We start from the raw sequence: 18,013 nt of genomic DNA, 5'->3' as shown, positions 1-18,013 counted from the left end.
CGGGAGGGGGCGGCGGCCGCCTCCCTCCCCGGGCGACGACGCCCTCTCCTGAGGCCGCGCTCTGCGCGCTCGGGACCCCCAGTTTCATCCTCAGAGCCCTGGCCCAAGAACCTCCTTACGTTAGCACTTGGCACTGTGTCTCGTCCAAGTTCACTTACTGCGCCTCCTGAGGCAGATTTTTTTTTTTTCTTTCATCTTTATTGTTTGGCTTTGTTTCCAGAAACAAGTTGGCGGAACCCTCCTTTGCCTTTTTTGCTGATCCCGCCTAACTTTCTGACTAGACTTCATAGCTCCTTCACGTGTGTGGATAAACCGATGTCCTTATAAAAATATGGGCCAAGCATAGAAAATTAGAAGGCACTGACCTTAAGAGTTGTGATAAAAATGTAAATTAGCACCCCTTTCTCCCCTCAAAGAGCGTAACATTTGTTTATTTTAAAATACTGAGCAGCTCCTACCTATGTAGATGGCAGATGCTATGGCCAAAGGGAAACTATCTCCAACTGTCAAAGCGCAGGAGACAAGGTGCTTCCTGTGGCACTGGTTATGATGGAAGGAGGGGTCCCTTTTTTCTGACAGTTGCTCACATGAGAAGTTCTGAAGAATGTTTCCCTGAAAGAATCTCAGCAATCTGGGAGTTTAGAAGAGCACTGGGAACTGAGACTGCTGCTATTCTGTTTGAGTAGAGAATATGGTCCCCAATCCACCCACCAGTTAACCCACTCTTCAGTATCTGGCAGATTTTTTTTCCCCGAAAACTGTATTTTCATTATTTTTCTGGACATTAAGAGCACTGAGTGGTAGGTGTAGCAGCGGATCCCCTCTGCCCCAAGCTTGTTTTATGTTGAATATCACTGTAAACAAAATGGAGGTCTTTAGTTACAAAGCTGGGTTAAAACATTTATGTCTGGTTTTATAGACGATGGTGGGCATTTATGTCCTGTCATGCAACAGTAAACAAGTTAAAAAGAAATATTTCAAAATAGAGAAGCCGTCAGGGAAGAGAAAGTTTGTCATTATACTGTATTTACAAACCATTTCCTTTCACCATCCGGTCCAGGACTATGGCCTGATCTGACACTCATCTCATCCCCATTCCTCCACTCCAGTGGTTCTCAATCCTGGTGGCCCATCAGAACTACAAGTAGAACTTTAAAAAGCAGAAATGCAGGGACCACCCCCCTCTACCACCTCCAGATACACATTTGAATCTGAAACTCAAGGAGTCAAGTCTCAGCCTGTTTTGCTTTGCTTTTTGTTTTGTTTTAATCTCTACAGATGATTCAGATGCATAATTAGATTTGAAAAAATGACTTCCCTATTACCAAACCACTCAAACTAAAGGTTGTTTCTTGGAACACCATATGATTTCATCCTTTATTTATTTATTTTTTTTGATTTCATCCTTTACATAAACTATTTCTTCTACTTAGAACACTGTTCTCTATATATACTTTTTTTAAAAACAGCTACTTGTTCAAGACCCTCCAAGCTCAAATATAACCTTCCTTGAAGCCCCATCCCCTCACCAAGCACAATCAACTACTTCTTTGAGCATTTTGTTTGTACAGGAGAAGCTCATTCATAGATGCAGTCTGGATCCATAACCAAGCAATACATTGAAAAAGTCAATTAAAGATTAAATTGTATACTTCATAAATATGAACACGGTAGTATATAAATTATATCTAAATAAAACTGTTTCAAAGGAAAGTTAAACCAGTCATGAAAAAGTATAAAAAATATACCATAATACCTTAAAGTTTCTTTTTTTAACCTGAAACAGCTACATGCTTGTTTGCCAGTCTGTTGAGGGCACAGCCTTTTGCCACAGCCTGTACATGGCCTCCAGATTAGAGTTCTGCATCATATTGCTACCATAAAGTACACTTCCCAACCATCAGCTAAGCTTTCTCAAAATTTCATTCTTTTAAGAGGAAAATGAGGCTTCCTGAGTGGCGCTAGCGGTAGAGAACCTACCTGCCAATACAGGAGAGACATAGGTTCTATGAATCCTTGGGCCAGGAAGATGCCCTGGAGAAAGGAATGGCAACCCACTCCAGTATTCTTGCCTGGAGAATCCCATGGACAGAGGAGTCTGGCGGGCTACAGTCCATGGGATCGCAAGGAGTTGGACACAACTGAAGCGACTTATCATGCACGAAAGAGACACTTGTGAAGCTATGGGAGTGCAAATTGCTTCTTTATAATCTTTTTATAGTTATCTCACTCATTCAAGCAACTCACCTTAATTGGGTCTTGAAAAATGTAAATGTAGCTTTTAAAGAACAAACTTTTTTTCCCACACTATTACATTGGTTTACTTAAGACTTAATTAAATTGTGAAAGCACAGTGACAGGTTCAACTGGCATAAACAGGTTTGAGAACAAACAAGTGACATTGTCAGATGTACAGTTTTCACTGGTAGCAGCAGGAGTGGGCAGACTCATTGGAGAATGGCTTTCTAACCCTTCAGCATTCAGCATGCACATTGAGCATGATGTGGAGATTTGCAGCTTATGATTTAAAAGGAAATAGAATGAGTTAATTGGTGAGAGGTTAAGTGTGGGTAGACTTAGAAAACACACACTGTACCTCTACATTTTCATTATTTGACTTTGCATCTACTTCACCCATAGAGACTTAAAAAGTCTTTGGGGGACAGAGATAGTGCCTGGCTGTTAAGGGGAACCATTGGGAAAATCACCAGGAGTTGTTACATCACCATGTAAATCCTTATCTTGATAATTTTAAAACTGGTAACAGTTGTCTTTAAACCATTTACACTAGAGTTTATGAGTCCTTCCAGAAATGGACATAAAACATGCAAACTTCCTTGTGAAAAACTTATTAGTTTCCATAACAAATGACCAAACTGGATGGCTTAAAACAACAAAATGTGTTCTCTTGTAATTATGGAGGCAGAAATCTTTTTTAAAAATATTTATTTATGTATTTTAATTGGAGGATAATTGCTTTACAGTATTTTGATGGTTTTTGCCATACATCAGAATGAATCCATCATAGGACCTCTCCATGCTGAAGCCCCCTCCCACCTCCCTCTCCACCCTGTTCCTTCCTCCAGGTTATCACAGAGCATGGCTTTCTGTGCCCTGCTTCCTACACCAAACTCGCTCAGAGAAATCCCACCTTCGACTGAAAGCTATAAACAATGAATAATATATAAATATTCTCTACATTCTCTCTGAAAGGAACTTAAGGAACAGTACCAATCCTCTGGTTACTTTCTGTTTTCAGCAACCTGAAACTTTAATCTCATCGCCTAGCCACAGAAGAGAATAATCCCTAGTTTCAGTAGATTCTAAGACTCTGCCATATAATAAGTATGATATTATAATAATTTTTTTAATTTTAATGATTCAATTAATTTATTCTTTTGGGATGACTCTGATGTTCTAGCTTCTCTTGAAAACCTGTGGTAGAAATAGTCTTTTTTACCTGAATTGTGTATTATTGATACTTACTAATATGTGCAGTATGTTATATTTTTTCCATGATGCCTCTTTAGTTTTTTGTTGGAACTGAGCCATCCAGAACTGATTCCATTTTTTTTTTTTAGGTCTCAGTTTCCTGGAAAACTTTTATCTTTCCCCAGGTTAGTTTTCTAGCTTTCCCAGTCGAAATCAACTTGAGGTATTAAACTTCCTCTCCCACTTGGAAAACAAAACCAAAGGCAATTTCATAGCCATTTGAAAATTATCTACACAATTTTTCTCTCCTTGTTTTCTCATAAAATATTTGCTCTAAAAGAGGTGGGAGGAAATTATAAACTTAACTAAAACTACCTGGCAAGTCCACATAGCAGTATTTTCCATTCTGGATGAAAAATGATGTTTATGTGACATGGATGCACATGGATGGCTGCCTCTTAATTCTTTTAAGCCGGAAGCTCTCAAAACTCTGGGGTTGGGAGGGTGGGGGGAAGGATTTGACAGCCTTGCTTTATTTTGTTCATTAACTTAGAGGGAGGTACTAGATGATGAATTTCCAAAAGCTGGAAACATGGCCTTTTAAAAATCTCCTCCCAAGGGCCAATTATAGGCACTTGCCTCTTGAATTCAAATGAGATGGTGCACAAATGTTGTTTATTACAATGCCTAAGTACATATTGAATACCTAATGTTAATTTGGATCCTAATTCAAATTTCATGCTTCCTACTTGGATGTATGACCTTTGGCAAATTTCCTAATTTCTCCAAATTTTAGTTTCCTTATTTTCAAAATATAGGTAAAAATAATGTCTAGACTGTAGGACTGCTCTGAAGGATAAAATAGATAATCTATGTGAAAGTTGTTGCTTAGTCACTAAGTCATGTCTGGCTCTTTGCAACCCCATGGACTGTAGCCTGCCAGGCTCCTCTATCCATGGAATTTCCCAGGCAAGAAGACTGGAGCAGGTTGCCGTTTCCTCCTCCAGAGGATCTTCCCAACCCAGGAATCAAACCCATGTCTCCTGCATTGGCCAGTGGATTCTTTACCACTGAGCCACCAGGAATGACCCCACTATGTGGAAATACTTACAGGTAATTAATAAATATTGGCTATAGTTAATATTTGAAGGCAAAAGGAGAAGAGGGCAGAAGAGGATGAGATGGTAAGATGGCATCATCGACTCAATGGATGTGAATTTGAGCAAACTCTGGGAGATAGTGAAGGACAGGGAAGCCTGGTGTGCTGTAGTCCATGGGGTTTTAAAGAGTCAGACATGACTTAACGACTAAACAACAGTAGTTAATATAGGACATGGTGGTTTATTATAGTATTTCCATTGCATTGTTTTCTGTAAAGCTAGTTATTTAGTTGAAAGTGTTTTTCCTAAATGATTTTTTACATGTAATACTTGTCTATTATCAAATACTGTAGCTATTATAAGGTTTTTATTTTTTAAAATCAGAGTCACTTAATTCATATTTATATTTCCCACAATGTTTTGTATATATATATATATATATGTACCCCATATGTGGCTTGAATGAAAGAATAACTGATATTGTCTAATCTCTAAACTCTTGTTTTCATTGATTTATGCAATTTTAAGGAATTATCAGTAGATGGCAGTAGTTTATTTTCATTTTTATTTTTTGTCCATTTTAGGGAGATCTGGAAAAAAAACAATTACTTTCTCAATTTTAAACTATTCTTTCATGAATAGCTTGTTTAAAGAAACATCACCCAATAGTTCTTCAGTGTATGCTGCTTCAGGAGTAGAGATCCAAAAGTACCAATTACTTTATTTTTACTGTAAAAATCTAATTTTCTATTTTTTTTTTTTTGGTTTCTTCATCAAATACTTTGTAGAGAATATGAAAATGAATAAGACGCTGTATTTACTTTCCTGGAGCTTATAGTATAATAAGGAAATACAGTATAAAATACTGTAAATTCAGTAATAGGAATAGAAATAGTTGAGTGGCAGAAATTTGCTAAATACATTCATTATTTCACTTCATCCTCACAGTAATCTAATGAGGCTGCTACTATTATCGATAAGGAATCTGAGTCTCAGGTTGGAAAGAATTTACCTAGTAAACTAGCAGTTGCTCAACCTTGGTTCAAGATTAGCCCTTACTCCAAGACCTAGTAGTATCTACCTCATAGGGCTAAATAAGTTAATATTTATAAATCGAATATTTATAGAGTTCCCACACATAGCACAGAATCAGCAGTATATAATGTTCATTTTTAAAAAATCTAAAACATTTAGAACAGTGGGGCAAAAAACTAAAGCACTATTTAGTTGTTTATCTTTATAATCAATTGAGAGAACTCACTGAAAGTGTAAATGTAGACAGTATGCATTTTCAACATAGGTAACACTAAGAATAACATCTGTAACCATGAAACCCATACAAAAAAGCTAAAGAGCTTGGATTCATTGGCATTGATCTGGGGGCAGAAAAGACAGAGTAATGGCATGAGTGAATGGACTCAGTATCAGGGAAGACTTCGTGGAGGAGGCAGATCAGAAGTGAGGTTTGAAGAAAGGAAGTAATGTGAATAAACAGGAAAGAATCATATATTCTCAGAGGTGATTATGACACTGTTGAGTATTTCTCTCAGGACTTCTTTAGCTTGATAAGATATTTCTGGACAGATTTGAGTTTCCTGACTTAGGAAGTGATTTAACTTTGTTGTTTTTATCAGATTGCAATCTTTTAAAATTTTGTTTTTTAAAAACACTTATAACTAGTATACAAGTACTCTGTATCAATATTTAACCAATCTTTAGAAAGATATTTAGTGATTTTGCACACTTCCTTGTGGAAGCTTCCTTATATACATGCCTTACTGTTATGATAATATTTTACTTCTTTTGGCTGGCAAAGTCTATCATGACTTTAGTATGATTTGGAAAGATTCACAAGTTCTATAAAAAATCAACTAAGATTTTTTTTAAAAGATGTCACCTAAAAAGAAAAATCCGTATGTTCAAATGTTAAGCAGAAACATTACATTCCTTTTATTAATCATGCATAATTGTGTGATTTCTTCTGTACAGGAATGGACAGGCAAAATCAGATATGCTTTTTCCAAAAACTGGTAATGTCTTTAATTCTGCCAACTCAGCATTCATTCATTGCATTCATTCCCTGGTAGAGGAAAGAACTCTTTCTTTTCACCTTTCAAGATAGAAAAATATCTCCCCCTTCATCTCATCAATTTCTCCCAAGTATAGCGGAGGTTGGTGATTTTAAACCTGTGTGAGGCTTACCCTGGCTGGCACTGGACAGGAATGCCATTGCTAATCCATCTTGTTACTGTTTTTCACATATTCTGGTTGTAGTTTTAGAATACACTTCACAATAGTACTGGAGATAATTATTTACTTAAGATATATGTCGGATACTGTGCTGAGTGTGTTACATACATTCATTATAGTGGGGTGCCATTGCCTTCTCTGATTGTCCAATTCATTGTGGCCCCATGGACAGTAGTCTACCAGGCTCCTCTGACCAGGAAATTTTCCAAACAAGAATACTAGAGTAGGTTGCCAGTTACTACTCCAAGGGATCTTCCCGACCCACTTCTGGGAACCCACATTCCCAGGTCTCTGGGAACCTCCGTCTCTTGTGGTTCCTGCATTGGCAGGTGAATTCTTTAACACTAGCGCCACCTGGGGAAGCCCACATTCATTGTTACACTAGCCCTGCGAAGTTTTACAGACGAGGATATTGATGATCAAATAAATTAAGAAACTTCTCAGGGTCATAACAGCTAAAAAACAGGACAAGCAAGTTCCATAGAAAGTTCTACTTTCTTCCCCCATCTCTCACTCAATCATTGTATTTTAATTCTTGGAACTGATGATGAATGTCATTGCCATCCCTGTGACACATTTGACAGTTAATTTACTTTCAGGATCACTAATACATAACAACAACAAAAAATAAAAGTGAAAGATTATCAGCACTGATTATTTTGTACGAGAAAAGGTGAACTGAAAAGGTGGAAAGAGACACAAGAATGTCAGAAAACGAAAGGAAGAGTCAAGGAGTTCCCAAAGAAGGTAATGAAGCACTTTTCATAAATATAGAGCTGAAAGATGAGCAGTAACAGAAAAAGTAGTGTGATAGGAAAATTGGGTTAAAATTAGTAGCAAATTAGAGGAAAGCTGCCAGGAGGAAGCTTCTAGAGTGTTTAGAAAAGACATAACTACCTGAAAATGCAGGCCTATAATGAAAATTCATCAACTGTAATTGAGAAATAGTTGTTACGGTAGCACTATAATTATAGTATATGTGCAGACGGTCTGGATAGAAAATTTTAGGACAATCAAAATATTTATAATGTTCCATAAAGGAACAGGTGTAGTATTGCAGTAGGTGACTTTGAATTGTCTATTATCATGGCCTTTGATTTTAGTTTTGTTTATAGTCAGAAAGGGAAGAATATCAACCCTAAATTTAGTTTATTAATGAGAAAACATCACAATTTTCATGATTTGGGGTGATGAAACATAAGTTTCTTACAATGTTTGTGTTTAGATTTTTATTATGTACTTTATTCTTTTTGTCTAGCTCTGGCTAAACAAGACACATCGTCATTAACCGATGCTGTAGAACAAGTTGCAAAGCAACAACAATCACAAACATCAGAAATAGAAAGAAACAGAAAAGTTCTGTTCCATTTGCAGGTAACCTGTTTCACAAAGTCTTGTAAATGAGTTTTTATGTTCTTCAAAACTATATTAAATTAGTAAGAGGGAAGTTATTAAGCAAACTTAATAACTTCTGAGGAAGCAATATAACATTTCTAATGTTCATATTTATACCTTCTAAATTATTCTTGTGTCCTTAAGTAAGGGCTTCACTGGTGTTTTAGATGGTAAATAATCCACCTGCAATGCAGGAGACCTGGGTTCGATCCCTGGGTTGGGAAGATCCCCTGGAGGAGGGCATAGCAATCCACTCCAGTATTCTTCACTGGAGAATTCTTCCCATGGACAGAGGAGCCTGGTGGGCTATATCCATGGGGTCACAAAGAGTCGGACATGACTGAGTGACTAAGCACACATAACATCCTTAAGTAAAATCTACATGAATATTCCAGTTTTGAGGAACATTTTACCTATTCATTGTGCAGAGATTCAACAGTGTCATCATACTATAGATAAGCATATAGAACACAGTGGTCACATAGAATTATTTTAACTTTATTTGATAGTTTTTCCTAAAATGCTGAATTAAAGGAAGGTTAAGTTTTTAAGCCAGTATTTTTAAAGATGTGGCTTAGAAATTACTAGTTGCCAATGAAAATTTCAGATAGATAAGGAACATTTCTGTGTTCCTTAAATTTTTCCTGGAGAAGGAAATGGCAGCCCACTTCCGTATTCTTGCCTGGAGAATCCCATGGACAGAGGAGCCTGGCAGGCTATAGTCCATGGGGTAACAAAGAGTCGGACACGACTGAGCGACTAACACCTAAATTTCAAAATATGTTCATAATTCCATCGCAGGAATCTGAAAGCCATACATGTTTTTGTATTCAGCATAGACATAATTATTCTGTTAATAAAGCAGAAGAAGGAAAAATGAAAACAGTGTTTTTACTTTTTAAAGATTTTTTAAATTAAATGTATCATTGATATGAAAAGAATATACTCTAGATCTGAATTGCCGGGAGATGATTTGCTACTTCTAGCTCCTTGATTTAATCTTTCCATGCTTCTGTTTTCTCATTTGTAAAATGGAGATAATAATAGGACCTATCTGTAAGGTTTTCATGATAATTAAATGAGAGAATACTTGTAAACATTACTTAAGGTATCCTTGCTGGGACCCTGGTGGGCAGTGTAGGACCAGATTTTGAATATGGTTTTAGGCATTAATGCATCAACAGATATGATAATAATTACACTATGTGGTAGTATAGATTTCTTGTAAATATTTGCATTGCATGAAATTAAAAAACACTTGCTCCTTGGAAGAAAAGTGATGACCAATCTCAACAGCATATTAAAAAGCAGAGACATTGCTTTGCTGACAAAGGTCTGTCTAGTGAAAACTATGGTTTTTCCAGTAGTCATGTATGGATGTGAGAGTTGGACTATAAAGAAAGCTGAGGGTGAAAGAATTGATGCTTTTGAACTGTGGTGTTGGAGGAGACTGTTAAGAGTCCCTTGGACTGCAAGGAAATCCAACCAGTCCATCCTAAAGGAGATCAGTCCTAAAGGAGATCAGTCCTAAAGGTGTTCATTGGAAGGACTGATGTTGAAGCTGAAACTCCAATTTGGCCACCTGATGTGAGGAACTGATACACTGGAAAGGACCCTGATACTGTGAAAGATTGAAGGCAGGAGGAGAAGGGGATGACAGAGGATGAGATGGTTGGATGGCATCACTGACTCAATGGACATGAGTTTGAGCAAGCTCCAGTAGTTGGAGATGGACAGGGAGGCCTGGTGTGCTGCAGTCCATGGGGTGGCACAGAGTCAGACACGACTGAGCCACTGAACTGAACTAAGTCACTTTAGGAAAGAACACAAGTTGACAGTAGGATATAATATAAAAATAATAATGTCTTAGATTTCTATAAAGAATCATTCCATAAAACTTGTCAATCTTCAAGGAGTTTTAGAGATGTTATTTCATTTATATTGAGAACCTAATTTCTGTTAAACATTTTGCTGAACATTGTCCTCACTCTTAAGCTACTCACCATCTGTTGAAAATGAAAGTGAAAGTGTTAGTCATATCAGACTCTTTGTGACCCCATGAACTTTAGCCCACCAGGCTCCCCTGTCCGTGGAATTCTCCAGGCAAGAATACTGGAGTCGGTTGCCATTCTCTTCTCCAGGGGATCTTCCTGACCCAGAGATGGAACCTGGGTCTCCTGCATTGCAAGTGTTTTCTTTTGCCATCTGAGCCACCAGAGAAGTCCTCACCATCTGTTGAAGAGGGAGACAAATAACTAAACAAATAATTACGTGCAGGGAAGTATGTCAACAATAGAGACATAAACACAGATTTAACATTGAAAAAGGAATGATCAGTTGAGTTTTAAAGAATAGCTGGAGTTCACTAGAATGATTGGGTGTATGGGATTGGTTTGAGGATTAAAGGGAAACGAGGATGTGATATTCTAGGCAAAAAAAAAAAAAACAGAAAATTCAGAGGCCTGAAATAGCATTGGTACATTCATAGAGCTATAAGTAGTTTGGTAGTGGAATAACATAGAGTGTATTTTGAGAAGCAATAAGAGATGTATAGCATGAAAAGAAGCTTAAATTTTATTTTAGAGTTGATGAGAGGGTTTTGATAGACTTCAAAAGAGTAAATGATTAAACTTATGTTTTAGAAAGAGAATTCTAGATGCATGAAAGATACTTGTTATAATCCAACATCAATTTAAGATAAAAACTACCAGCAAATTAGGAATAGAAGAAAGTTCTAGCCAACTAAAAGGGGCATCTACATAAATCCTACAGGCAACATACGTAATAGTGGAAGACTGAATATTTTTCTCCTAAGATCAGAGATAAGGCAAGCATATGTCTTCTTATCACATCTGCTCATTCTGTGGTACCGATAATTCAAGCCACTCCTTCACAGAAAAAGAAATAAAAGGTATCCCGATTGGAAAGGAGGGAGTAAAACTGTTTTTATTCACATACAGCATGATTTTTTTGAGTAAATCCTAAGGAATCTATTATTTTAAAATCTATTAGGACTAATAAGAATCCACCTGCAATGTGGGAGACCTGGGTTCAATCCCTGGGTTGGGAAGATCCCCTGGAGAAGGGAAAGGCTACCCACTCCAGTATTCTGGCCTGGAGAATTCCATGGATTTTATAGTCCATGGGGTCGCAAAGAGTCGGACATGACTGAGTGACTTTCACTTTCACTTTTTCAGGACTAATAAGGGAGTTTAGAAAGGTTGCAAGATAAGATTAATTATAAAAACCAGTTGTATTTCTACATTTTAAAAGAAACAATCAGAAATTGAAATTTAAAATGCATTGTTATTTACAGTGGCATCAAAATTATGAAATAGGGGTAAATTTAACAAAAGTATTGTATTATAGACTGAATGTTTGTATCACCCCCAAAATGCATATGCTGAAGCCATAAAAACCCATGTGATTGTGGTTGGAGATGAGGTTTTTGTTAGGTAATTAGGCTTAGATGATGTCATGAGGGTGGGATCCTGGTGGTAGGGTTAGTGCCCTTAGAAGAAAAGATACCAGAGAGCTTGCTCTTTGTTATGTAACAACACAGTGAGAAGTTGGCCCTCTGCAAGCCAGGAAGAATTCTGACCAGAACCTGACTATGCTAACACTCTGACCAACCTACAGAACTGTGAGAGATAAATTTGTGTTGTTTTAGCCACTAAGTCTATGATATTTTGTTATGGCTGTGCTATAGCAAACTAAGACAAGATGTAAGACCTGTGTACTAAAAACTGCAACACACTGTTGAGAGAAATTAAAGACCAAAATAGAGAGATATACCATTTTCATGAATCATAAGATTCAGTATTGTTAACACATCAGGTCTTTCTCTTCTATCTATTGTTTAAAAGCAGTTCTACCCAAAATTCCATCAGGCTTTTTTAGAGAACTTGACAGACTGATTCTAAAAGACCTATGGAAATGCAAAGAACCTATATAACCGGAACAACTTTGAAGAACAGTGTTGGAAGTTCTAGTTGAGGGAGAGGAAGAAGCATGGAAACAGGGAGATCGGTTAAGAGCTGGGCCATGCTACAAAGACTGGTCAGAAGTGAGTTGGGATTTTATTTTAGAGGCCCAGGCATGAAGGTTTGCTGTTAAATAGGTTGTGATGATAAGATAAAGGGAAGAATCAAGAATGGCTTCTAGGTCTTTTAGTATCCAAGGTGGAAAGTTTATTGAAATCAGAAAGTCTGAAAGAGGAACATATTGGGCTTGAAAATTAAAAGCTCTTTTAGGAGCACCGAAGTTTGATGCTTTTGAACTGTGGTGTTGGAGAAGACTCTTGAGAGTCCCTTGGACTGCAAGGAGATCCAACCAGTCCATTCTAAAGGAGATTAGTCCTGGGTGTTCCTTGGAAGGAATGATGCTAAAGCTGAAACTCCAGTACTTTGGCCACCTCATGCGAAGAGTTGGCTCATTGGAAAAGACTCTGATGCTGGGAGGGGTTGGGGGCAGGAGGAGAAGGGGACTACAGAGGATGAGATGGCTGGATGGCATCACGGACTCAATGGACGTGAGTCTGAGTGAACTCCGGGAGTTGGTGATGGACAGGGAGGCCTGGTGTGCTGCGATTCATGGGGTCGCAAAGAGTCGGACACGACTGAGCAACTGAAATGAACTGAACTGAACTGAACTTCTGAACATGTATATTGAGATGTCTGTTAGATATCCAAATAGAATGTCAGATGGGCATTTTAAAAATCAAAACTGGAGATAAAGATTGAAGTTCATCAGCATGTTGTATCTTTCAGTGTACTTCCCTCTCCTGTCTCTGTTAAGAAAAGGATAGGCTGGGTCTGCCTTCTTAGTGAAGTGCTTCCCTCCCATAATTATACATCTATTTAAAGAGGATGACCATACTGGATAGAAGAAAAAGAATAAAGGCCTATAGTTATACTGGTGGGAAAATCTACAGAATTTGATGAATAGTTAAATATAAAGAGGGCTTCCATGATCGCTCAGACAGTGAAGAATGTGCCTGCAATGCGGGAGACTCAGGTTTGATCCCTGGGTCAGGCAGATCCCCTGGAGAAGGGAACAGCTACCCACTCCAGTATTCTGGCCTGGAGAATTCCATGGACAGAGGAGCTTAGCGGGCTTCGGGGTTGCAAAGAGTCGAACACGACTGAGCAACTAATGCTAAATATAAACAGAAGTGAGAAATTAAATATGGCTCCCAAAAGAATACCATTAACTAAGTTTGGGAATATAGAGGTGTGGTAATTTGCATTTTTGGTCCCAGATATTCATCCTTGTGTATATCCACACCCTTTACTATTTATCATTATAATGACCTCCCATAGTGGGTGGACACACTTTCTACCCCTCCACTGAGAAGTTTGATCATGTGACCAGATGAATGTTAGCAGATGTTATTCTAATAGAAGTTTGAAAAATTTTTTACATAATTGGGCTTCCATTATTTACATCTACTATAATCATGAGAAGGACATACCTGATCTGGCCCACTGGAGGAAAAGATATACGTGAAGCAAAGCCAAGACACCCAGGTCAGCCCAGTTTAAGCCAACCTAAACCATTTTATAGACTGCCGATCTCCAGACATTTGAACAAAACCACCTGAAGTTAACAGAACAAACTAGTTGGTAGCAATAAACACTAGTGTGTTACAGAGTTTTTGTGGTTCTGACAATTGGCAACTGATACAAGGGAGAACAGGATGGGCCACGGGAGGGGAGGTGTCGTCTGATTTTTGGACAGTGAATTTGAGATGCCCAGTGGTAGCTGGGCCTAGGACTTAATAGCCACTTACATTCTGTGAATCATCAGTATACATGTATCTCAAGATCTAAGTATGTGTAAGATTATCCAAGGAGTATAGATAGAATGAGAGAAGAAAATTATGATGACTGCACCCTGAGGAAAATCTATATTTTAAGGAACCAATGAGACAGAGAAGGAATGCTCAGAGGTATCTGAGAAACAGAGATGTGTGTTGGGTAGGTTCTAAAAAGCAGGTGCTGGTTAGAAATGCCAAATGCCCCAGAGAGGTAAGAGTTATGTGTGCTCTGTCATGTCCGACTCTTTGCAACCCTGTGGACTGTAGCCCACCAGGCTCCTCTATCCATGGGATTGTCCAGACAAGATCGTGGAAGTGGGTTGCCATTTCCCTCTCCAGGAGATCTCCTGACCCAGGAATCGAACCCACGTTTCCTGAAGCTCCTACGTTGGCAGGCAGATTCTTTACCACTGTACCACATGGGAGGCAAAGATAAATATACCTTCATACTTATCTTACAAGTGAAGCAAGTGAGGCTTGAATAGGATAATTAAGTTTGCTAGTTGATCATGGGCTTCCCTGGTGGCTCAGATGGTTAAGAACCTGCCTGCAGTGCAGGAGACCTGGGTTTGATCCCTAGGTTGGGAAGATCCCTGGGAGGAGGGCATGGCAACACACTCCAGTACTCTTGCCTGGAGAATCTCCATGGACAGAGGAGTCTGGTAGGCTACAATCCATGGGGTCACAAAGAGTCTGACATGACTGAGCAACTGAGCACAGCAAGTATAATCACCCCAACTGGTAAACAGCAGTAAGGGCACTAGAACTTAGATCTTTTGTTCTTTTAACTCAGAGTTTTATCATTTTTATCATAAATTTTTCTTTAGTTTGTACTTCTGATGCCCATAAATATATTGTTAAAATTACTGTAAAGTATTTTTTATATATAAAATGTCAAGACAAATGATAAAATTTTAATAATGAGAATTAGATGAACATTAAAAAATAAGAAATATGTAACCCTGGGCTCTCTCTGATTATATGATAATTTCATTACTTTATTACATGTCTCCTACTATGCATCAATTTTTCTATATTTGATAAAAAATATTTTTTATGTTAAGTGATTTTTCTACACACACTGTGGATCAAAACAATGGCTTTTCTTTCATGTTGAATATCATGAATTAATAACAATAATGTTGAAATATCTTACAGAATGAACTTCATGAGCTTGAAACACAAATAGCATCTGTCTCTGCAGAAACTAAAGAAACAGAAAGGCAAATTTATCAGCAAGATGCTGCCATACAGAATACCAGACTTCAGTGTGGAGACCTGGAAAATCAAATCAAATCCTTACACGCGGAAAATGTGAAGCTTAAATCTGACATAGAAACAGCCCAAGAAAATTTTGAGGAACAAATGATAAAATATAATGAATACTATGCCAAGATAAAAGCACATAAAGATAGTTTGAGAGAGGTAGAGAACAAATGGTCATTCATGACTGAACTCAATGAGAAACGAGACCTTGTTAAAAAACTAAAGACAATGAAAGAGGAACTTAAGCTGGATCTCCAAAATCCAGAGGGAAACCTGATGAGACAAGCACAGGTTTGAAATGTCACTTATTAAAACATTTTCTAGTATTCCTTTTTTTGTGAGTACACTTACTCAGTGATAAATTATCATTAACTTGGTAAAATACCCATGAGTGCTCTAACTGGATTCACAGCTTTTAAAACCTTGTTTAGTGCATGAGTTATGTAACAACTATGTCAAAAGTACGAATGCATAAAGGAAACATCCCCAAATCCCTTGTGAACTAATAAAAATATGTGGTCCAACAAAATCAGATGGACAGTTAATCCATTTGTTACAGAAAGTGTGACTCACAAAATGTTAACTAACTTCTAGTCTAATGGATCCAAACCAATTAAAATCTATTTAGTGTGCTTAATGCTGTTACACAAACAATGTGAATTAATAATTGCACCCTAAGCATCTTAATATTCTTTGAAGACTTTGGGAGATAAAAACTTAAAATATCTATTATTTCTTCCTAAGAATTAAAAAAATATCCATACAGCATTGCCAAACAGTTGCCGCTATGACTTCCGCTTTCCTTTGTGTCTTATTTTCATTTGGTTTTTACTTTTGTATCTTCAAATCTAAGGTTTGCTTGTTTGAATAATGCTTTCTCGTTCCTTATACCTATAGAAGTAACATTCTAATCGTATTAATCAAAATTAAATGTCATGGTTAATCTTAAATTATAGAAACACTGAAATCTTGGATTTATATTGGCGATTCATTGTTTGACATGTATATTTTAAATTTTATAAACATACAGGAAGATATTACAAAACTGAAGGATGAAATTACAAGTGTAGAAGAATCCATCAGTGAACAAACTTGTTTTCTTGAGGAAGAAATAAAGACACATGAAAAGTTAAGAAAAGAAATAGAGGTAAGTCTTAAATATCTGGATTTCAATGTTTTATGGGATCATTTTTAAACTTTTATTAATACTGTAGTCATAATTTGTGTAGTTTACTGTCAGTTCCCAAAACAGAGAACCAAAAAGAACTACGAAAAACAGTTGATACATCCAAACTATTAATAGATAAGTATAGATAACTCCCAAATATTCAGATATTTGAATGTATTCAAGAAAATTAAGTACTTGGTCTTACTTCAGTCTGGCCTAGAGTTCTTCCAGGTCTCATTCCATCAGGTGGTGGTGGTGGTTTAGTCACTAAGTCATGTTCAACTCTTGCAACCCCAAGGACTGTAGCTCACCAGGCTCCTCTGGCCTTTGGATTACCCAGGCAAGAATACGGGAGTGGGTTGCCATTTCCTTCTCCACATTCCATCAGCTTTGTAACCAATTAATATGGATAGACAGCAGAGGCTATCCAGTTAAAAAGGACCATTCATAGACAGAAATTAAAGACTCTTCAAAGTAAAGACAATGGAAGTGTTGATATTCTAAACCTCTGACTTCCTATCTGTAATTTTCAATAATCCAATTAGAAAGCAAACTGAATGATAAACTAAAAGTGAGACTAAATTTGAGATGCCACTGGTAGGCCTTACAGTCATTGTTTAGATGAGTGGAGAACAAAAAGGGAAAAGTGTATGTTGTTAAGGGCAAACAATTTTCACCCTTTAAAATTACTTTGGAAAATAAAAAGATGCATATTTTCAACTTGCTTGTGACTAATTTGACACAATGAAAAAGCAACAGGAATTTGAAGACAAAAGCCCTCACCTTTACAAAACATTCTCTTTAAGAAACACCATGATTTTATCTTCTATTTTACTAGCAATGTAAATAAATGGATATTTTTACCCTTCTAAATATCAAGATTTATTATAAATCTATATATGTGGCATAGAAATAGAAAAAATGATTAATGAAGCAGAAAAAAGGAATCTAGAAATAATCCATCATAAATGGAACAAACAAAATGTTAGTCATGTGAAAAAATTACAACAGTTTTGCAGTAAAATTAGATTCCTACCTCTGAACATGTACATACATAGACTTCCACAAGGATTAAAGATAATATGAGACAAAATTACTTTGCATTTGCATTACAGAAGTATTTATTTTAAAAGACACAGACATATATCCAAACTGCATGATTAAATACTACTTTTGGCTATATCATAAATTTCTAGATTATTGAGATGCAGCATAACAATAAAGAAGACTAGACTCGTTTTGAGAGGATGTATTTGTAACATACATAAGTGACTAAGTGATAAGAAAATTTTGAACAAGCCATAGAACCTTGGGAATATGGTTTGAAAAGTCTTACTTTTTAAAACATAAATATATATATAAAAAAAGATAAAACCCAATGGAAATTATGACCAACCTCATTAACAGTAGATCAGATCAGATCAGATCAGTCTCTCAGTCCTGTCCGACTCTTTGAGACCCCATGAATCGCAGCACGCCAGGCCTCCCTGTCCATCACCAACTCCCGGAGTTCACTGAGACTCACATCCATCGAGTCAGTGATGCCATCCAGCCATCTCATCCTCTGTCGTCCCCTTCTCCTCT

At 37.1% G+C, this 18,013-nt stretch overlaps 1 protein-coding gene across 1 annotated transcript in view; it reads left to right on the top strand.

Moving 5' to 3' along the window:
- The first annotated feature begins 7,486 nt into the window (after positions 1 to 7,486).
- Positions 7,487 to 18,013, top strand: part of CCDC122 (coiled-coil domain containing 122) — a 26,165-nt gene continuing 15,638 nt past the window's right edge. The window contains exons 1-4 of the mRNA XM_010854607.1: positions 7,487 to 7,529; positions 8,041 to 8,156; positions 15,154 to 15,552; positions 16,292 to 16,408. Of these exons, the coding sequence (XP_010852909.1) occupies positions 7,487 to 7,529; positions 8,041 to 8,156; positions 15,154 to 15,552; positions 16,292 to 16,408 (675 nt within the window). The remainder of the gene's footprint in view (positions 7,530 to 8,040; positions 8,157 to 15,153; positions 15,553 to 16,291; positions 16,409 to 18,013) is intronic.

Source organism: Bison bison, unplaced genomic scaffold (assembly GCF_000754665.1).
Source record: "Bison bison bison isolate TAMUID 2011002044 unplaced genomic scaffold, Bison_UMD1.0 scf7180017864345, whole genome shotgun sequence".
Classification (NCBI taxonomy): domain Eukaryota; kingdom Metazoa; phylum Chordata; class Mammalia; order Artiodactyla; family Bovidae; genus Bison; species Bison bison.
The sequence above is the reverse complement of the archived record's forward strand: the minus strand, read 5'-3'. Positions and strand labels throughout refer to the sequence as shown.